This window comes from Scophthalmus maximus, chromosome 6, assembly GCF_022379125.1.
Source record: "Scophthalmus maximus strain ysfricsl-2021 chromosome 6, ASM2237912v1, whole genome shotgun sequence".
Classification (NCBI taxonomy): Eukaryota; Metazoa; Chordata; class Actinopteri; order Pleuronectiformes; family Scophthalmidae; genus Scophthalmus; species Scophthalmus maximus.
The window spans coordinates 8,787,784-8,807,909 of record NC_061520.1 but is presented as its reverse complement, the minus strand read 5'-3'; the positions used below and the strand labels follow the sequence as shown (position 1 = coordinate 8,807,909).

The following is a 20,126-nucleotide window of genomic DNA, read 5'->3' as shown; positions in this document are numbered from 1 at the left end:
AAAAAAAAGCAAAGCTCCAAGAGGTGATTTGTCACACACGCTATCAGTGAAACAAACACCCGGAACACTCTCCCTGAAAGATCGATGGCTGAAACCTTTTCCTAATGAAAAAATAAAAGAGAGAGAACACATTAACATCAAAAACTACAAACAAACAAACCAAAGCCTTTTAGAGGCATAAACTAATTAACATCATGGAATCAACAGGTAACATCCTGGACAAATTAGTTTACACAGGGGACAAAATAATGTCTGAACACGTATGAACATGGGAGCTCATAATTACAATTAAAAGTGTCAATTATCAGCTTTAGTTGGTTTAAACACACGTTTGGCAATATACACGTTACAAAACAGAAAGCCCCGTGTATATAATCTCCGGAGAATGTCCGAGTGAGCCCATGTGTGACCACAGCAGGAGAATCTCGTGAGAATTCACAGCGAGCGAGTGGGCGAGTTGATGACTGTAAACAAAAATACTGCTTTCAGCAGCGGAGTTATCATCATGTCCTGCATCCCGCATGCTCTAATCGACGACACAGCCACAGAATGATCTGGAGATGTTCCTGTTGGTGCGAAAGCGTCTCACTGGACAAATCTCATGTAACGTTCGTCATATGCAAAAGGAAAAAATACGGAGAATGTCCGTATGCAATTCTGCCGACATTGTCAACTCCGGACAAAAAAAAAAAGTCAACTAACAAAGTTCCAAGAAAATCACTTGCATCCAACTGAATATACCCAAGAGCTGCCCACAATTTCCAATTGCTTTTATCATTGATAAACTATTTTATAAATTCGTATAAACAACAAAAAGTCAGCAGAAGGTCAATCAAAAACTTCAATAATTTTTAAAAGAGATGACCAAAACAAAGTGTTGCAGCAATATTTGCAATGGCACTTTAATAACTTCAGAGCTGAAGTCTTTTTTGAAATCAAAAAAAATGTGTTTCTGCCTCTTTCAAGTCTGATCAGCAGCATGAGACTCTGACTCGATGAGAACTTCTTTATCTTTTATCGCACATATGGTATGAGAGTTTTGTGATAAAAGAAAAATGAGGATCTTAAAGGATATATGACACAATCCTTAAAGGATAATTGTGGAGGTAAAACATTGTTATGCATCACGCACACAGACACTATGCTGCCAGAGGACGCAGAGAAACAGGGGCTGTAAGTAAAGCAGAGTCGGAGCTGGTGAGACGCACCGTGAAGGTGATTCCTATCTGTGTGTACCACCTTCCTATGGGACCAAGCAAACACACACACACACACAGAGGCACAGAAATCTTTAAAAGCAATCAATTACATTGCAGGTCACCACGGTGATTATCTAACAACTAACTAGCCTCACTGACACAATGCTGCAGAAATCTCATGCATGTCTTCCTGGGCAGGTCCCATACGGCACATTCCCACCGAGGGAGGAGATGGAGCTGGACGAGATGCTTCCCAAAAGATAAAGGTCACATTGACAAACAGCGGCACAGGAAGAGAATCCCTCCCTTCCTTCCTGTTATCTTAGATTGCCTCGACAATGATTGGGACATTTTGACAGACAGTAATGTTTCTGTGTTTTTTTTTTGTGTGTCTGCTCTTGATGAAACTGTAAATACTCTTTGCTGTCATGTACAGATAATATTAAAGTCTTGAGGCTGTTTTTTTTACAGTTGATTACCACTGCAGTTTCTGCCAGCAGCAAATATTTTAAGGGTCACACGTTTATTGTATTTGACAAAACAGATCTGTGTATTCTTAATGTTGCCTTCATGTATCTGTGCAAAATAAAGTTTCTACATGAGTGGCTATTCGTCTGTGGTCCAATACACACTGTTATATCTCAATAACTATTGTATTATAATAATATAAATTAAAATTGATGTAGTGAAATCAAATGTTCACTTCATTGTCCCCAGTGGATGGATTCTAATGACGGTGATGATCCCCTGACCGTTTCTTTAGCACCTCCGCCAGGTTCTGTTTGAAATGTCGCCACAATTATTGGATAGATTGCATGTCATATTTTGTACAGACATTTGCATCACCCCTCAGGATGAACTGTAATAACTTTGGAAATCGTTTTCGAATTTTCAACGTGATTTTAATTTTAATTTGTCCGGTTAAAAATAAACTTTTCAAATGACAGGGTTTGCTGCTTCTTCTCCTCATTAATGACAGTAAACCTAATATCTCTGGGTTTTCAACAGCTATTTAGACCAAATGTTAAACATCCCTTTGGGCTCTGAAAAGGATTTGTTCACATAGACCATTAATCACTTAATTAAATAATGATTCCAGATTGACAAATAATGGAAGAAATCGTTCTTTAAAGTTCTGCAGTTGTTAATGTGTCTCTTTGTTGTATTTTATGTTTATTGAAAGTAAAGCATCAATTTATATACGTCAACTTGCTTTTCTTTAAAAACATTCATGCTAAGCCGTCTTAGGGTAGTCGACTTTTTACAAGCCGTGTTTGTGCCGTCATTCATCACACAGAGTTCCAATAAATCAAATCATGTCACATTGTACTGTAACCTGCCGTGTTTACATTTTCATAGTTAACGATCTTTCAGAGACTTCATTTCAGGATTCATGTTCATGAGTCTACTTATCCTGTTCAGCACTTCCCTGGCACAAGAATGAGGAAGTCTCATATCAGAGCATATTGCATGCACAGATGCTCTGATCTCTGAGATCAGCAGAGGATTTTAAAATCTCAAGTTCTACGGTAAGAAACACTTGCATGTCTTTTATCGGGGAAAAGGAAGATATTTTTGTTTTGGAGCCGAGTGAACGGCACAGATAACAACATGGATGTTCTTATTGTCACAGTTGAGCTCGGGATGCTGATCCCCCTCGTATCTCACAGCCAACGATCACTGATAAGGGGGAATTGCCAGTGAAGTGAGGATCAAGTGAAGATTGTGATATGATATGTGTGGGTTCAACTGCAGGAAGAGTCCAAGTCCAGAGAATCTCTCTCAGCCTTTTTCAAAGAGGCAGAAATAATGATAGCTGCCACAGAATCCATTAAATCACACAGACTGTCTGCAACGTGGGACAGGATGATTATATAACATACATGCACCTAAAATGTCACGCTGGTTTATAATCCCCCCTGAGACAGTGATATACTGGTGAGGGGGCAGATTCTCATACACTGAATCGAGATGATGTTTTATGGGCCTAGGAGTAAAACATTTTAAGATGTTTCAAATGAAATACAGAGACAAGGGTCATACACAAGGCTGCTCACAGTGACTTTGAATACTCCTGAATACTAAGCTATCTTACTAGAACAGTTGTACACGTGAGTGTCTAGTTCTTATAGTAGAATTATAAAAGAACACAGGAAGTGATCTGATAACCTTAATGTTTGATTTATTTGTCACAAAACATAGTCCTAAAAACATGTAAACCTAAAAACATGTAAACCTAAACCCATAAATATATGTATCTGGTCAAGAGAAATAAATATAACGCTGTTGTATAGCAACACAAAATAAATCAAGCATAAAGGCCAGAGTTTAACAAAACTGAAAGAACTGATTTTAAGAAATCTGAAAATATGGATTTGTACCAAATTGTAAACACAATCGAGACCCGTCCATTATTTCCCTGTTGTAATGTTAAGGAAAGTGAGTTCAGTTGCTCCTGATTCAACACCTTTTGATTTTTCGACATTTTTGCCACGACCTTATTTTATTAAGTTTTGTCACTAATTTACACTAAAATCGCCCTAAACATAAAACCGTTAGTTTTCATAAAATAGAATAACAACGTTCCAAGCTCCTTCCAGTCGAGGTAGCCGCGTCTGTCTTCCTGTCGGCTGTGCAGAAAGAAGGCCAATTCGACACGTCCATAAGTAGCAGCTAAATGACATTGGTTTTAGTAGGGCATTATGAGAGAGGATCGTTGATATAATTAGTATTCCACTGTGTGTTATAATTATCCTCCACATGATGAGCTATTAAGGGACTTTAATTGTATGTTCCGGGGAGTTAGTCGTCGCAGATGTAGTTCGATGGCACAGCGGGGAAGAAACAACAAACTGTAGATTCACTGGGAGCAAATTCAAACACTGAAGTGGAATAAACATAAACATATTTCAAAGATCTCAGGTTCTTATTTGAAGAGGTCATTGGTATTCAATCTTCATAATGTAATTAACGGACAAATCGTTCAGGTGGCCCATCGACATTATGGACACACTGACAGATCCCAGGGGCTGAAACAAATGTTATTAGGCACTGTGAGGAAACTAGAATCACCAGCTCGCGGCTGCTTCTCTCTGCCTGCAAGTCAAGCTGCAGTTTGCGTCATTGTCTGCCTGACTCGTAGAATAATAAAAGATTCTAAGTGATTTATTAGAAGGTATTAATGTGTATTTTGTGAGGTCACAGGGACCCTGCCCTTTGATCACCCAAAAAAATCCAATGAGCATTTGTGCCATATTTGTAGAAACTCCATCAAGGCATTTCTGCATTCAAAGGAATCTGAGGGTAAAAGATTGGTGTATTTTGGGCCTCGCTGTTTGTCTTGATTGACATTGATATATCCTCTGGATATAAAAAAAAAGATGCCTGTGAGTTGAGTTGTCTTAGTATTCAAATTAGAATCTAGAATCTAATTTTACCACTGACACTGGGGTTTTGTTTTAATCCCAATTTAAATCTTTTTAGGTTTAGTTAACTAGATGTATAACTAATATGAGTAAGATATATTTTCACTTCCTCCAATGGCCTTGATCATCTTGAATTTCAAATATACACATTAAAAACTACACTGACAGATCTGAAAGCTGTAACTTTGACTCTTACTTCAGGGTATCTTTACATCAAACAAGAAATTCAGGTTAATCAAAACAACTAGAGCTTATCAACATCTTGTTGGATAATGTCGCTGCCCCTGTTTGGTTGGGCTAGAGGCCTAATCCCCACTGAATAATCCTGAGGATTTATGGTGTTGGGCTGTTCACAGATTTAGAGGGAGGAGGAAGGTGGGCAGGTGGAGAGAGAGGGGGATGTCGGGGCTGGTTTAATTTGAGTGGGGGAGCAGCGAGGTGCTGAACAGGCATTCAGGGGATTGATAGGAGTGGATCAAGCCCAGCTCGCGCTGCCATCTAAGGTCTCTGGCACGTCGGCGCGTGGACAGGGCGGCTTCGATCACAGTCAGCGCTGAGGCCGAGGGAAGGCTCGAGAAGTAGACGCGTGTCAAAGCAGCTGGCACAGATGTCAAAAGAACTGATTAGTGACAGCAGGTTCTGTCAAAGCTGTCTCCCACTTTTTGCATAATAAAACTGTTCCAAGTAAATTTGCATCAAATCCAGTTTGACTTGTAGCAAAAGTCCCACTTACTATCCCATGTAGCAGCAGCAGCAGCAGCAGCAGCAATGATGATGCACAATTTGTGCCTTTGCAGCTGAGTAGCTCTGGGCCACGGCCGCCTGGACCTCTCTATGTCTGCCTCAGTTACCATGGAAATAGGAGTTAACTTGAGACTCCGGGCTCTCCCTGGAGATTTGACTGATGTGGAAACGGAGGAGGAGAGGAGGGGAGAGGGAGAAGCATATATCCGCAAAATTGTTGGCAGACTACCGCTTAGTGCGGCATGGTTCACTGAAGATGAATCTGACCCAACGGAGGATAACATTAAAAATAATATGGATTTCATGAGAGCAATTTGAATTCACACGCAAAGAAGTGAAAATGCAAAGAAAAAAGGGAGTGGCGTAGTGTAAGTACAGGAATGCAGCAGAGATGGTCAGTTATTAATTGATTGCACAGTTTCAATAAATGACTGTGACTTCTGCTCTAATAACACAAAACATTTATACTCCACACAACATTGTACGTATTGGATCAACTTTTGGGATTTTTTTCCCCCCTCCAGTTTTGTTAATCCCATATGATGTAACATGACCAGGATGAGTCAGTCCCCTCTGCCCAGGCTGAAGCACGTGAACAAGCATGGCGGCGAGGAAAGACAGCAGTGTCAGTGTGAGCCAGGCGGAGCAGCAGCGCCTGGAGGAGCCCAGTCCGACGAGCCCACAGAGGAATGTTAATTTAGAGTGACAGAGCGAGAGCGGGGAAGCAAAAGAGTGTGACGGAGGAGAGATGAATAGAGTTCTGTTGACCTCTGGGGCTGCCAGAGACTCCATGAACGCTGCCCTAATCACAAAAGGGCCGACTAAAAAAGAACAAGCAGACGAAACCTCACAATTTGCCTGTAGCAATGGTGGTGAGGACATGAGAAAAAAAAACCATCGCTGCCAGGAATAAGACTAGTCCTAAACACAGAAGCAGAAGCATTCAATATAGATCCATATAAACTGCAACTCTCAACCCAGCTCAGGGTGTGAAATGTCAAATCCCACTCAAGAAATCAATCACTCAGAGATGTCGGATGAAATCTACAGTGATCACAAAAGAGGGAAAAGAAGAAAAAACATTTTTTTAAATTAAAAGAGCCGGTGGTGAAGGAGCCTCAAAGGAAGCGTCTTCCATTTGTAAATGAATGAATGGATGTAAGCTTTTTAAAATGTTGGCAGATTAGATGCAGCATTTCTGCTTAATGGATTTAATTGAGATATGACGATTTGGTCGGGGGGAACAAATGTAGGCATCAAGAGAGTGAGAGCAAAGGCAATTAGGTATTTATCTCAATCATGTTGTTTATTCAGTCAATAAAATGCCTGAAATCAGTGAAAAAATACCCATCACAAGTTCCCAAAGATCAGGATGACATCTTCAAATTCCTCATTTTGTCCAACCAACAAAAGCAACAGCAAACAGAGATATTCAATTTACTTCATAATGGCAGAAAAGCAGAAGACCTTCCTGCTGTTGCTGACTAATCTTCTACCCACCATTGATCCATTCAACTAATTGTCTCAGCTCCAGTCTAATCCTACCTGAAGACCACGACAGGAATTCACACAAATCTATATAAACCAAGATAAAGTTTAAACGAAATTATCTCGAAAATGATATCCTGTATTTGTTCACTCCTATTCTTTTACTGTGATTCTTCAGGTCTGAGGGCTTGCAAACATCCCCGTGTCCCAACGGCCTTGTTTTTGTTTGTGTTGCCGCATGATGCACAAAACAGAGAGCGGCCAGCCCACACTGCAGTTGTCACAGGTCAGAGGTCACATCGGCTTTGCTGGACATGAGAGTAAACAACCTCCATTTACAGATCAGTGGTTAGGGCTGAGAAAGAAAAAATGAAACTTGGTCAAAATCAGAAAAATCTAATTTACAGAGTTACTATAGATTACACGTTTGTAAGGTTAAGAAAAATATAGTTTGAGGCTCTGTCACGAAACTAATCAAGCAGTAATTCAAAAAAGATATTGCAGACAAGATAACGAGACCCAGTACCCGCTGGATTCTGCATGACTTAATCTCTTGTCATAACGCTGCTTCTTATATCAGATCCAATGTTTTACTGCGTTTGAAACGAGTGGTGGATAACAAGCTCCCAGCAGCTTTTACTGGCCATGCTTTTATGTCTGCCAGTGCAAGTCATTTGAAGTTTACCATTCCTCCTTTGTCTTGGCCCAAGATTATTGCTGCAATCTCACACAGAGTCCAGCAACCGCTGAACAACGCCGCTTATCTCTCATAGTAAGACCGGTGATAACAGTTTCATGTGCTCAGCTCATCCCCTCTCTCATCGTTACCATCAAACTCCAACAAGCAAGATATCAGAGTGGGGTTCTCTGTCAAGATTAGAACATTATTACATCACATTACATTTATTTAGTGACTAACAAGAAGCACATTCAACCTCAAAAAAAATTGTAAGTGATACAATCCAAGTCAAATATCTTTTTTCTCATAAAATAAAATTCTATATTAGCAGAAGAAATATTGTGATTAGTAAACAAGGATGTGGAAATGTTCCTCTAATGTTGGTAAATGGAATTTTATTAACTGGATGACGAGCCAATCTACAGGAGTAGAAGACGGACTGTCGTATGGATGGACTGTTGCCTCCTGAAAGTGTATATTTTGTTCCTAGCAATCGACGGGCTGACTGGACATTTAAAGATGAGACTGTCTTAGTATTGGTTCAGTGACCAATGCCTTGAATGCATGTGTTCACTTGAAATAATGCTTGTGTCAAAGTCTCTTGACTGATATTCGAAAATCTTGGGCTCCTGTTAATCTAAAATCTTCTGATTCTGGTCAGTGTTTTCTCTCTCAGTGTGGGTAATGCCAAGTTAAGACCACGCAAATTTGAAGGTCAAGCAGTTCACACTATACACGACTTGTTGTCTTGTCTTGATGTCTTGTGGGATACTTGCAGTCGTTCCCCGACCTCTTCGTAGTCCTGTGCTCTGACTGGCTGTAGTTGTCACCGATCCTTTAAGATAATTGGCCTTTTGGAAACCAAATTGGAGGAGGCGACGTGTCGACAAGCCTCTCGAATCACGTCTTTGAAGTGATTGGCCGATTGAACACAGATTTGGCTCTGATTTGGGGGGGGTTCCAAAATCTGTCAGCGACTCAAAAATTGGGCCAAAATTCGAGTAGAAGGAACTAGGCATAAGAAGGTCGTGGATTTGGGGGTTACACTAGCAGGGCAACACTACATCTGTTAAATAGAAATGCAAAAGTACAGCTGAGGCTGAAGGGAATGTCAGTATTTTGGCAGGTATTTGGTCATCAACTTAAGTATTGGACAAACTGAAATTTTGATCTGATGATGGCGCTAAATAAAATAGCCAATGAGATTCCAGTCTAAGACGGCCATGCAATGAGGAACACCAGCTTCAGCAGCATTTTATTTAAATGAACGTATGTATCGCACCATCACGTTTGGACGCGTAGGCCTTGTTTTTCATTTTACCTCGTGCTGTGTGGTATCTTGCATCCAAAGAGGTGTTTTTGTCAAAGTCCTCCCGACATCTGACAGTCTTTGCTCTTCAGTTTAAGTTCCTATCAAACTCTATGTGGAGTTTGTTAAATCTACCCACCACAGGCATTTGAAACCAGAAATGAAGACTAAGATAATCCCTTATTGATTTTCCAAGGGGGAAATTCGGGTATGATAACTAACAGGCAGTGACTTCATGTGTTTCCTCTGATCAATTAAAATCAGACAGCGAAGAAAGTGAAAAAGAACTAAGAGTAGAACAGACAAAAGTCAGTACTTTCTTGAAAATTACTTCCATCCCATGAAATGCATTTTTGTTGGTTTTTTTGTTGTCTTCTTTTTTCCACTCTGCTCTTGTGAGTCTCTTTAATGGCTCTCTGTTGCTGCCGTATGCCGGTGAGCAGCTAAGCCTATCTGTTGCCTCCGAGGAGGAGGCCGTACCGCTCTAACAAGGCAGCAGAAGAAGACAAAAGCTCCTCCGAGAACCAATTTTCACACAGATATCTAGAAAAGAAAATGGGAGGCGTGGCTCACTGATGGAGTGTTTTTCTTTTCTTAAATCTAGAGTTAATGGTGATGATATGGCAGAAAAAAAAGGTTGGTGAACCAAAAGCAAAAGCCACACGGCTAAATGTGGAACGTGGATTTTAAGTGTGGCTTCTCTAACATCTAGTTACAAGTTATGATTTTCAGTCGGGGAATAAGAGGTAATCAGTGTGCTGGGTGTCACCATTTGTGTGAGTGAATAAATAGAGTCCAGGATGGAAAACACTCAGAGAGCTGTAAAAACCCAACTTCCTGTATATTATCCTCTTTATCCGGATATTTATTTGCTTTGTATCTTCGATTTGGACTTTGAATTATTTACATTCTGACAATAAAACGCACTTATTGCATCTTCCCCGGGAGGGAAATTGCCCTGAAACCCTCAAAATCTAACAAACTAACTTAATCAGATAACACGGCGGTGTTAAGAGGAAACATCAAGTCATTCCGTACTCTATGCATGTGCATGTGCCGACTGTCCTTTCTGACCCCGGTGGCAGCTCCTCGGCAGGAGAGCAGCTCTCTGCAGAGAAGAAAACTGATCAGTCTCAATAGCCCCGAGAGCTGCACAGAGAGACATTGAGGTGCTTCACAGTAATTTCACAGTCATCAGCCCTCGACGCCGTGAGGGGGCAGAGGGCGAAGAAAATCGCACTGTGAATGCATCCCCTCTCCTTTCTCATCCCCTCATATCCCAAGCCTCTTCAGGGTTTCTCTGGCTATAGCGGACAGCCACTCACAGAAACAAAGTTTTTTTTGCAACTGGAGACAAACACTGAGAAATGTATTTACATTCATGAAGTGTCAAATATTCACATGAACACCACCTTTTATCTCTCCTTGTCACAACTGCACAAAAACATGCACACAGCTTTGTGCCCTCTGCAGCTTTGCTATATCTGAATCTGCTCACGGCCTGGTGAGTCTGCTGCTCCCACCGCTTCCAGTGAGGAGGTAATAATGACAGGGGGACGCTGTAGTTCAGAGAGCAAAGAAAACACATGTGCACACTGCAAAAAACGAGAACATACTCACACACAAGCACATAAATAGGCACAGGTGCAAGTAAATACATCATAGTTTCAATAACACCATCTACTGTTCACATTTTCCATCTATACAACATGCACACATTTGTGAATGTGCGCATTACACACATGCCCTCAGTTCAACGCGACGATGCTCTGACTGCATAAAAAGAGCAGTAAGACAATCACTCATCCACTCCAACCAATCAGGGATTCAAATAGGAGCCAGTCCAGTCAATCAAATCCCTTATCTCATTGTGTCCTTGATGCCAGTAGAGTCAGCCGCAGGTCAGAGTCAATCTCAGTCTCTCTGTGTTAATTTTTACCTTTCCCTCCCTCTCCCTCACTTTACTTCTATTCATAAAAAAAAAAAAATTACAAAGTTGATAGGTGGCTTCTTTCACTTCCCTCCCAGTCTGTGATTTTCACAGCCGGTTCTTTGTGTTTTGCTTATTTCATTATTGATGCGATTTCATTTCTTTAAACCTAATTCCATCACGATACTCATTTGATTTTCTTTACTCTTTCTACATAACTGTCTCTTTTAAAAAAAAAAAAGGTCTATGCAAGGGAATCAGTCACAGCTTGTGGACAGTGAGTCGGAGCCGCATAGCGCGTGTGGAGTCACGATGCCTGATCGAGCATTTGGGGACCAGGGGGACAGAGAGGGGAGATTATCAGGCTCCTGAGCAGGGCCAGCTGCCACTGGAGCTGTGTGGGCAACTCTACATCCTGCCTCCCCTTCTATTTCATCTCTGTGCCTCTCTCATGGTCGCCCTCATTAAACAGAGCCGATGGCAAATGTGTCTTTGCCCAGGCTCTGTCTGCGGCAAAGACAACTGACAAAGCTTCTGCATATGAAGCAAAAACAAAGCAAAGAAAACCTTTCAACGGGTCCAAACAGACGAGTTTATTCAATCAGATTTTTTTTGCACATTAAATGAAAACCAACAAGTAAATATTATGTTTATTATTCACACTTTTGAGCTTCATAATCACAAGGGTTTAGGGGTTATTTCTGATAATTATTTGATTACTAATCATGCTGTAACCAACTTTGTACAGTGAGTACACTTGTGGTCAGTGTCTCTACAATGAAGCCCGACTGATATACCGTTGTTCCTGTCACAGACTTATCGGTAGCTGTTTTTATGTTGGCCGATATACGCTGAAACGAAAATTTATTTTACAGAATAAGCAATGTAGAAAAGTTGAGATGTTCATTCATTCTCATTTTCTTAATTCAAGTTCTATATACTTGTCGTATTAGTGTTATCCTTTTATTTATAGTTATTTATAATAACATTTATGGTTAAACTGTAAAAGATCAAGCCTCAATTACATTTCTTTGTAATGGTTCGGTCTAAACTCAATTTAGCCAATTCATTTTTGAAAAATATATAAATGTTAGACTAATTGAACTGAAAAGTTCACATTTAGAAATCAACTGCAACAGCAGTCCAAACTTCATTAATTTTTAATTTTATTTGCCCACCTTTATTTATGATGATGGATTCATGGATCAAACCAGTCCCAAACAAATCTGTGAAGAGATGTTCTGCCATTCATTGCAGATTATGGGTGAACATAATTCATTCCTTCCGTCTCCTGTTGCTCTAACATCTCCAAAGTCAAAGTCTTCACTTTTTTTTTTCTTTACAAACTCTTGTGTGTTTGGGAAATTCTTCCCCTGTCAAGCTTCTTGAGAAATGGAGTCGTCTTTTCATTCAATTTTTCAGGACACAAACTTGTATTTACAGTGCCATTAATAAATGTCATCTACCCCACAACTTATACCCTCACGCAGCTCTCAATCATCACACTCCCACATCTTGGCCAGATCCTAGCCAAATATACTGGACCTCAAACATGCTGGGTTCATCTGAACAAAGAATTTGACTCCAAAATTTATCAGTCTTCTTCTTATGTACTTTGGTAAAGTTGAATTTTTATCCGCAGTTTTGTTAATGGCACAGAGAAGCTGTCACACTTAATTTGTGCCATGATTCACTAATGGCTCAACTCCTTGACCAGGTATATATATATTGTTTTGTTTGTTTGTTTTCATGACACCATCCTTGAATCAGCATACATTTTTGTAAAATAAACACTGATGTTTTATGTCCCTGGCCACCTTGTGTTTTGTTTTTTTAAGACCAACAGCCAGAATATTCCTTGTTCAAAGACCAAGTGGCTCAGACGACAGACTTTCTACACAGCACAGCCAGGAACAGCAAAAAAAACCTTTAACACTGTTCAAACCATTCCCAAAACACTGTGTGTATAGAATCAAAAAAAAAGAAAAAGAGATGTTCCTTTTTTTCCCAGTGAGGTGATATCCTAGTGCTATTTTTATCAAATCTTTATTTGGGTTACACTTGATGGTAAAATCCAAAAGGCCATTCAGAAAATTCAAAATCCCAAGCCTTCCACTGACTCTCACTCCAGCTGGAGCTGAAACATGCCAGTTCATGTTCCATGTGCATTTGTGTGCACGTGTAAATGTGTAGTAGCTTCTGCTCTGTTAGACATACTATGAAAATAAAACCCCAAAAAACCTTGTGGTTGTTTCCATATCTGTTAAGACAGCGTGCACAAGAACAGAATGCGCATAATGCACGTTGGCTCAGCCGTGGGCTGTATTTTCTATGAGTTAAATCTAATTTCAAGTTAAAATGAATTTAAATTAGATGCTATATCTAAAAGATAAGCAGCCCGTTATCATCCCTGCATCACTGACACATTGTTAGCACAGCTACAGCGTCGCTGGCACTGTTTGTACTGGGGGAAAACAATTATTTTCTCCAAATAGGGGGGACACCAGCCGTAGAAATTTTAATTAAAAGACTGACGGGGAGTTTCATCTCAGTGTGACAACTCCATTATTTCCCGATGATGAAACAGACTTCTCGCAGAACAAATTCAGTTCAAAGGGAGAGACTTCCCCTGGCAGTTTAAGTGGGCAGGCCCAGCTAATCGTTTTTCCTGACCTTGGCATTTTGATATCCAGCGGAAGTAGTGAGGTGAGCCAGAAATTAAAGTAATTATTCAAATGTGTTAACACTGAGCTTTGTGCCGAGTTTCACTCCGAGCTCATAAATTAAAGTCCAGATCATAATTTTAGTTAGTTGCCTTGTTACAACCAGAATAAATCCACAGTGGATACATTTTCGCTTGCCAACTGGTCATGTGTCTTTACTGCAGCTGTGCAGCTGGAGTCATCATTTTGAAAACACAAGCACTTTCCACATAAATCTACGCCTCTATTTTCTAATTTGCACATATCATGAATCTTCCTTACTGCCCTTACCTTCATCTGGATCGTTTCTGGCCGATGCCTCCAGAAGTGCAACGCTGGCGGCGAATGACACGTGCCTCTTGTACTCTTGATGGAGGTTGTTGGCATGGCGTCCCTTCTTGTCCGCCTTCCGCTTCTTGTTCTGCATCTCCTTCTCGTACACGGCCCATCGTTTCAGCTGCTGTGTACGCCGCTTCTGGGCTGTCCGCAGCCTCTCCAAACTGGGCACCTTGTCCAGCTGCTGCAGCTCCTGGATCAGCTCCAGGTGGTTGGCCATGACGCCAGGGGTCAGGGCGGCAGTGGTGGGTGATGGCAGAGGGGTGAAATTAGGGGGGGGGGGGGGGACTATTTTTCTAGCGAGGGCTGCACCTTCGGCTGTGGCCTCCTCCCATAATCGTCATCACCATCATCCCTCCAGCGGTGGTAAACCTCCTGAGAGAGGAGGCAGAAAGGGAGATGCTGAGGTGCTGTTTCATAAAAAAAATCTGTCACAAATTTGAACTACTTGGAAATTTAATGAATACACCATGAAATTAAATGTGGAAGTAATTTGATGCAGTTTAACACTTCTAGTAAATCTTTGGCAACGGGGGAAACATTGACATGTTATAGTGAGCATGGTCCAAAAAGCAGAAACGTGCAGAGATGCAGTTTGGTAGAGAGATGAAAATTCAAGCTACCATGTAATCAAGCACATGGATAACTGTTAACTTGATGATACCTGCTGTCTCAATGTTTTCTGTAAGCCGTGTTGTATATACGGTGATGCCAAAACCGTATTTTTGTTCTATCCAACAGTGAGGTTCACATCAAGGTGTAGCAATAAATCAACATTTTATTCTCATAACAGCTCCATTTGCTTCGGTTCATGTGCATAGTTTTCCACTCAACGAGATGATACCTTTTAGGGTTCGTGTAGAGGGGATAAATATACCTCTACGAGAACGGAGATCATTTGAGCTATTTTTATCTAAATACCCGGGCATGGGTTGAAGTCTAAATTTTCCATTTGCTTTGTGAGCCGTTATAGATCTCAGTCTACCATCCTCCGTGAAGGTTAACCGCTTCCTGAACACTAGAAGTAGACGCCGGCGCGATGAGAAACTGATGAAGAGGCGGGGGAGTAAAGTACTAGGGCAGTGAGCTGAAGCAGAGATTTTCCATGTCATTGTCACCCTGATGTACTCAAGACAAACATTATCAAAAGGCTCAATTTGTCCATCACATGGTTTAAGGCTACACTGTCAAGGGAGAAAAAAAATTGTGATAGAGATGCATCTCTAAAATGAAAATCTACAAATAATTCATGTACAGCTTTTGTCAGTATAATCGGTCAAAAGCACACTCGAGATAATATGACCAAACATATTACGAACAGACTAAATGCAAACATACAGTATTTTCTGGTCTGACTAAGTGATGGAGCTTAGTCAGACCACTTCCTCTGAACACCACTGAACACCAATGTACAGACACTTTAAATCTGCAGCCACAAGACGTACTTTTGCTAAAAGTCCAGGCCTACCTAATGACTTCATCACACATAAGCACACAAATTTCATTTTAAAGGATGTCAATAGCTTTTAGAACGTGAGCCTGTTTTATGAATTAAACATTCTCTTACTATTTCATACACGCTGGTAAATATTTCCTCATATCTGCAACCCCCCTCACTAATGATAGATTGTAGTCGGGGAGTGTCGCCTGATGAAGCGCTCTACAGTGCACAGCGTGTCTGGGACATGTAGTCTGTCTGTCGGCAAACCTGCATAACATTTCCTTTCTACAAAACACACATACTGTTAAAAACATGGACAGGAAACAAGCAGTGCGATCACTTCCTACAGCATCACGTTCAGTCCTCAGTGTGTTTGTGTGCGAGTGAACAGATCATATGTGACCATTATCAATTTGCAGCAAAGTGAGTGACTGAACAAGAAAAAAACACTCCAAACTCTTCCCCCTCAAACCTTTGGACGCATAAAAGCATCAAGCAGTGATGCAAGCGAACCCTCGACCTTCCTCTGTAACGACACCTGTTTAGCAGATGACAAGTGGAGATGGAGGCCGTGAGAGCTGGTGTGAAACAGCTGAGAGGTGTGTTTAACACTGCAAATTGGTTTACAGCAAATGATTTGTAAAAGACTGGGGCAGGATCCAAAGGTCACTCACAAGAGGATTAGCAGCAGGGTCTCAAATTATTCTGGAGGAATTTCAAAGTAAAGCTGTCAGCAAATTTTTTTTTTCCTCCCCTGTGCAAAATCTTTTAAAGGCAGCACACGGCAGACGAAGAACCAAAGGGTAGTAAACAGTCCATCGCCGTTTCAGTTGTTGGTTTGAATAAATAAGTGTAAAAATGTCCGGGTTTGGAGGATGAGATAAAGAATATGAGCCGGCAGAATTTAAAATGAATGATGAGCGAAAACTAAATATGTTTGAGTGTGAAATCAGTGTCCCTTATTTTTGTATATAAAAATGTGTCAGATTATATCATTGCTTAAATGATTCAAGGTAAAATAAGACTCAAATTACAGAATAAATATGCAACATTATAATACAAATATCATAGTTTTCCCAAAGGGATGCTAAAAGCTTTAACTCAAATCACAGTAGCAGCCATAACTGTGACAAACAGTGAAGAAATACAGCAAAGGGCCAACAAACAAACTGGGTCTGAGAATCACTACAACTCCAAACCGCTGACATCTATAAAACATTTCTCTGCTTTATGGTTTTTGGAGGGTAAAAAAGTGATGCACTGTAAATGTCCCTAGACAAGATGTACCCTTCTCTCTTTTCCTCTGAGACGTGAGCGCAGCAGGCAATCGATGAAAACAAACATCATCACTCAAATACCTGGGGGGTGTAGGAGGACAGTGAACTTTCCTCCTCCTACCACGGGGACGAAGAAAAGTTCAACTGAGGACCTGCCTTTCAATAGGACACAGGTCAGTTGAGTCCGGTAAGGAAGTCTTCACTCTGTTTTCCTGCTCTATCGCAATATATAAAGCTCAATCTAGTGCAGTGGTGTTTCAGCCAAACGGTACAGTAAGGATCCAGTTATGGTTTTGTGTTTGTTCCTTTTTCTGTCTTACATCTGGTGATGGTGAGTGTTGGAGCTTGTGGATGCAGGACAAATTTCCGTGCGCACAAACAATAGAGTGTTTTATCTTATCCCATCTTAAAGTGAATTAACTTCAGACAGGACGTGTGACGAACAAGAAACATCCAGTGTCAGCTGCATGTCCTTGATGGTCACTGGCATTAACACCAGGAATATGAAACCCATGGGCTGCTGCTGATCAAATCAGGGGAATCAGAGCAGAGGTAATGATATCACTCCAACACACGCACACGCGCGCACACAAAAAGCAACAAACACATCTGCATTCATCAGAATCACCATAATAATTTTTTAATCGACCAGATCTCACAACACATTCTGTTTAATGGATGCTTGGTAAAGGTTACACATGCAGACGATGAGCAAAGCATCATTTCCAAAGCAATCAAATCAGTTTTAGCCCAACATCACAATGTTCAGCATACAACAGCCTCTGGATTAAATGGATTCATGGATTAACTGTCTGGCTGATAAAATGTCATAACATCGAGACAAATGCCCCCAAATCACAATTTCACAGACAATGACCATCTTCAAATATCTTGTTTAGTCCAACACCAGAATATATTTAATTTACAATAAATTACAACAGAAGAGCATGAAATGTTCACATGTAAGAAGCTGGAAGAGAATACGTCAATCGCTTTCTGTCTCTGGACTGTAATTGTTCCTCTGAACACAGAGTCCCTTTTTCACCTGGATATTCACAAACTTTTTCTTGGAGATTTCCTCTGTTTTGCCGCCATTGGCTTTGGAATCGTCACACATATTGGGTGTAGCCTTCTTTGTCTCAATCGATACGGCTGCTCGCCTCTTCAAGTTTCAAGTCTTCTTCGACACAGCATGATGTTCATTTTGTAAACTGTGGTCCCATTTAGAGTAAAGTAGATAATAAAGCACCGTGTGAATTGGAGCGTGGATACAACGTGATTGACAGCTGGACCGTCCAATCGTCCAATGGTTGCAGGCGCGCAGTGGACGGGCCCTCAGTCGGACCCACCCCCAATCCCATGTCTGGTGTTGGCAAAAAAACAACAACATGGTGCTGGTCAAGATGCCAAACTCGAGGCTTCAAGACGGGTGATGTCACGGTGGGTTGCCACTTGTCTCTGACTTTGTTTCAATGTCATGATTAACTACTCAATTGTTGCCCACTCAGAAAATAAAAATCAAGGGTTGGAGAGGATGTCAAAGAAATTTTTCAAGTACAAACATAGATTTTTTGACAGATATGCCTTTTCCTACTCTCCCACAAGCACCAAGCTCACATGAGTAAAACTGGACACTGAGCGGTTGGACACCAACCAGGCGCTCTCCAGCACCGGAGCGAGCAGTTTCACAGCCGCTTCACCGTTAACCACGTCTTGCCAGCTCATATTTTTATCGCGCATTATCCTGGGGTGCAATGACAGAGGAAGTTTCAATTTTATTATTTGACTGACGCCTCTCTGACCAATGAGACATATCATAAAAGTTAAGAGGGAAGCTCACATGCAGTCTTGTTTCGGTGCCATTAACGATAGGTGGACAATAAAAGGACGTTGGCGCGGCCTTTGGCATTTTCTGAACAGATGTGAAGATAGAAGAGAATAAAACATGTGCAGCCCCAAGGGGAGATTGCTTTGCCCATTAAGAGCTTCAGCAGTGCATGGAAAAAAAACAGCCAGAGCAAATGCTTGGTGTACTTGATATGATGTCATCACAGGAGGCAGACGACAAAATGTTTGAAGATATGTAAAGCACGGGGAACTTTGAGTAACTGTAAACCCTGCGGTGATATCACAGCCGGTCCTCGGGGCCAAGGTAGCAAATCACAGCTTGACCTCAATCAGCTCTCTGGCTGCAGATAAGAATCTTCCACTCTGTAGTTCGCTGTTTCCTGGAAAAGGCAAAGCCTAAATGTTAAACAGATTCTTTCAAAAAGCAGGTCAGAAACTGATCATCAAGTATCAGCATTTATGCCCAAAGGAAGACGCACAGAAACCATTACTGACAAATTTTTCTTCTAGTTTTGTCTAATTTTGTTTTGATTCAATTTTGTTTTGATTCAGGTCATTGTTTTCATAAATTGCTGGCTGCCGTCGTAATCGCAAAACCCCCGCTTTGTTGCGATTACAAGATCACAAAACTGCAACTCCGCCTCTTGCACTGCTAAATGAAACGGAAGGGGTTTGGACTTCAGAAAATGCTTTTCCATGCCTCAAAACACAGAAAGATGCTGCATGTTTCTTAAGAGGACTTTGTATTTTACCCTTCAGCCTCGAAACCATCTTCCTTGTTTCTCTGCTGACCTGCCAGACCAGAGCGTTGAGAAAATAAGAGACATTGCATTAAAAACACAATATGCTGAACAAACAGTCCACATTTCCTGAGGTCACAGCACGAAGAAGCTGGAGGGAAAAAAGGAGTAGTTTAAACATTTCGCCCGTCACGGCCATCTGATGGTTCAGTACAAAGGCTCCGTCACCGAGCACTCCGCTCATTATGATCCATTTTCTCCTTTTCATCGCTGACAATTACAGCGCGCCTTTGGGTGTTCTTGAGCTTCCACACTTCTGAGGCCAAAATGTCCTCTCAAGGACAGAAAACGAAACCAAAACATTTAGCAGGCCTTCAAGCCGTTAAAGGAGCTGACTGGTTTAGAGGGGGGAACTAAGTGGTGTAAAAAATGCTCAAGTCGGGGAAACAGTGCGTGTGTTTGTGCGCGTGTGGCAGTGCCGCTTTAATTCACTAATATCTCCAGAACCAGATGGATTGAGGTCATTCTGGATCTTTCATCATCATTATGAAGGTGATTTGGCGCAGAGGGCAGTACACTATAGGCATATAGAAAATGGCAGGACAGTGTGTACACACCACAGAACAACACATAATACACCATAGGCAGGACTTAATCAAAACCTCTTCTGTCCTGATTTTGTCACTCCAGCCTGAAGCCAACTGGATGTTTTATCTGTAATTGAAAGGCCGCGTTTTGCTAAAAAAAAAAAAAAAAAAAAAAATAGCATCTCTATCATCCAAATACACTCAGAGCAGTCGTTGAGAGTTCTGTGAGAAGAGTTCATGAAAAGTTGAAGAAGTTATTAGAAAGTTAATCGCCCATTCATGAAGGCAATGCAAAGTAGAGTCTTATAAATTCCCTTCTTACTTACGCTACACTGAACTTTGGAGCAGAAGTCGGCCACTTGTTTTCTTTGACTGTCCTTGTGCAGATTATTTTAGAGAGAAAATACAATTATGAACTTGA

The 20,126-nt window shown here is 41.1% G+C and overlaps 1 protein-coding gene across 1 annotated transcript in view; it reads right to left on the bottom strand.

Moving 5' to 3' along the window:
• The window catches only part of ppp1r16b (protein phosphatase 1, regulatory subunit 16B), a 64,874-nt gene that overhangs the window by 25,608 nt on the left and 19,140 nt on the right, over nt 1-20,126 (bottom strand). Inside the window, exon 2 of the mRNA XM_035630549.2 lies at nt 13,768-14,187. Coding sequence (XP_035486442.1) covers nt 13,768-14,032 — 265 coding nt within the window. The 5' untranslated portion in view covers nt 14,033-14,187. The remainder of the gene's footprint in view (nt 1-13,767; nt 14,188-20,126) is intronic.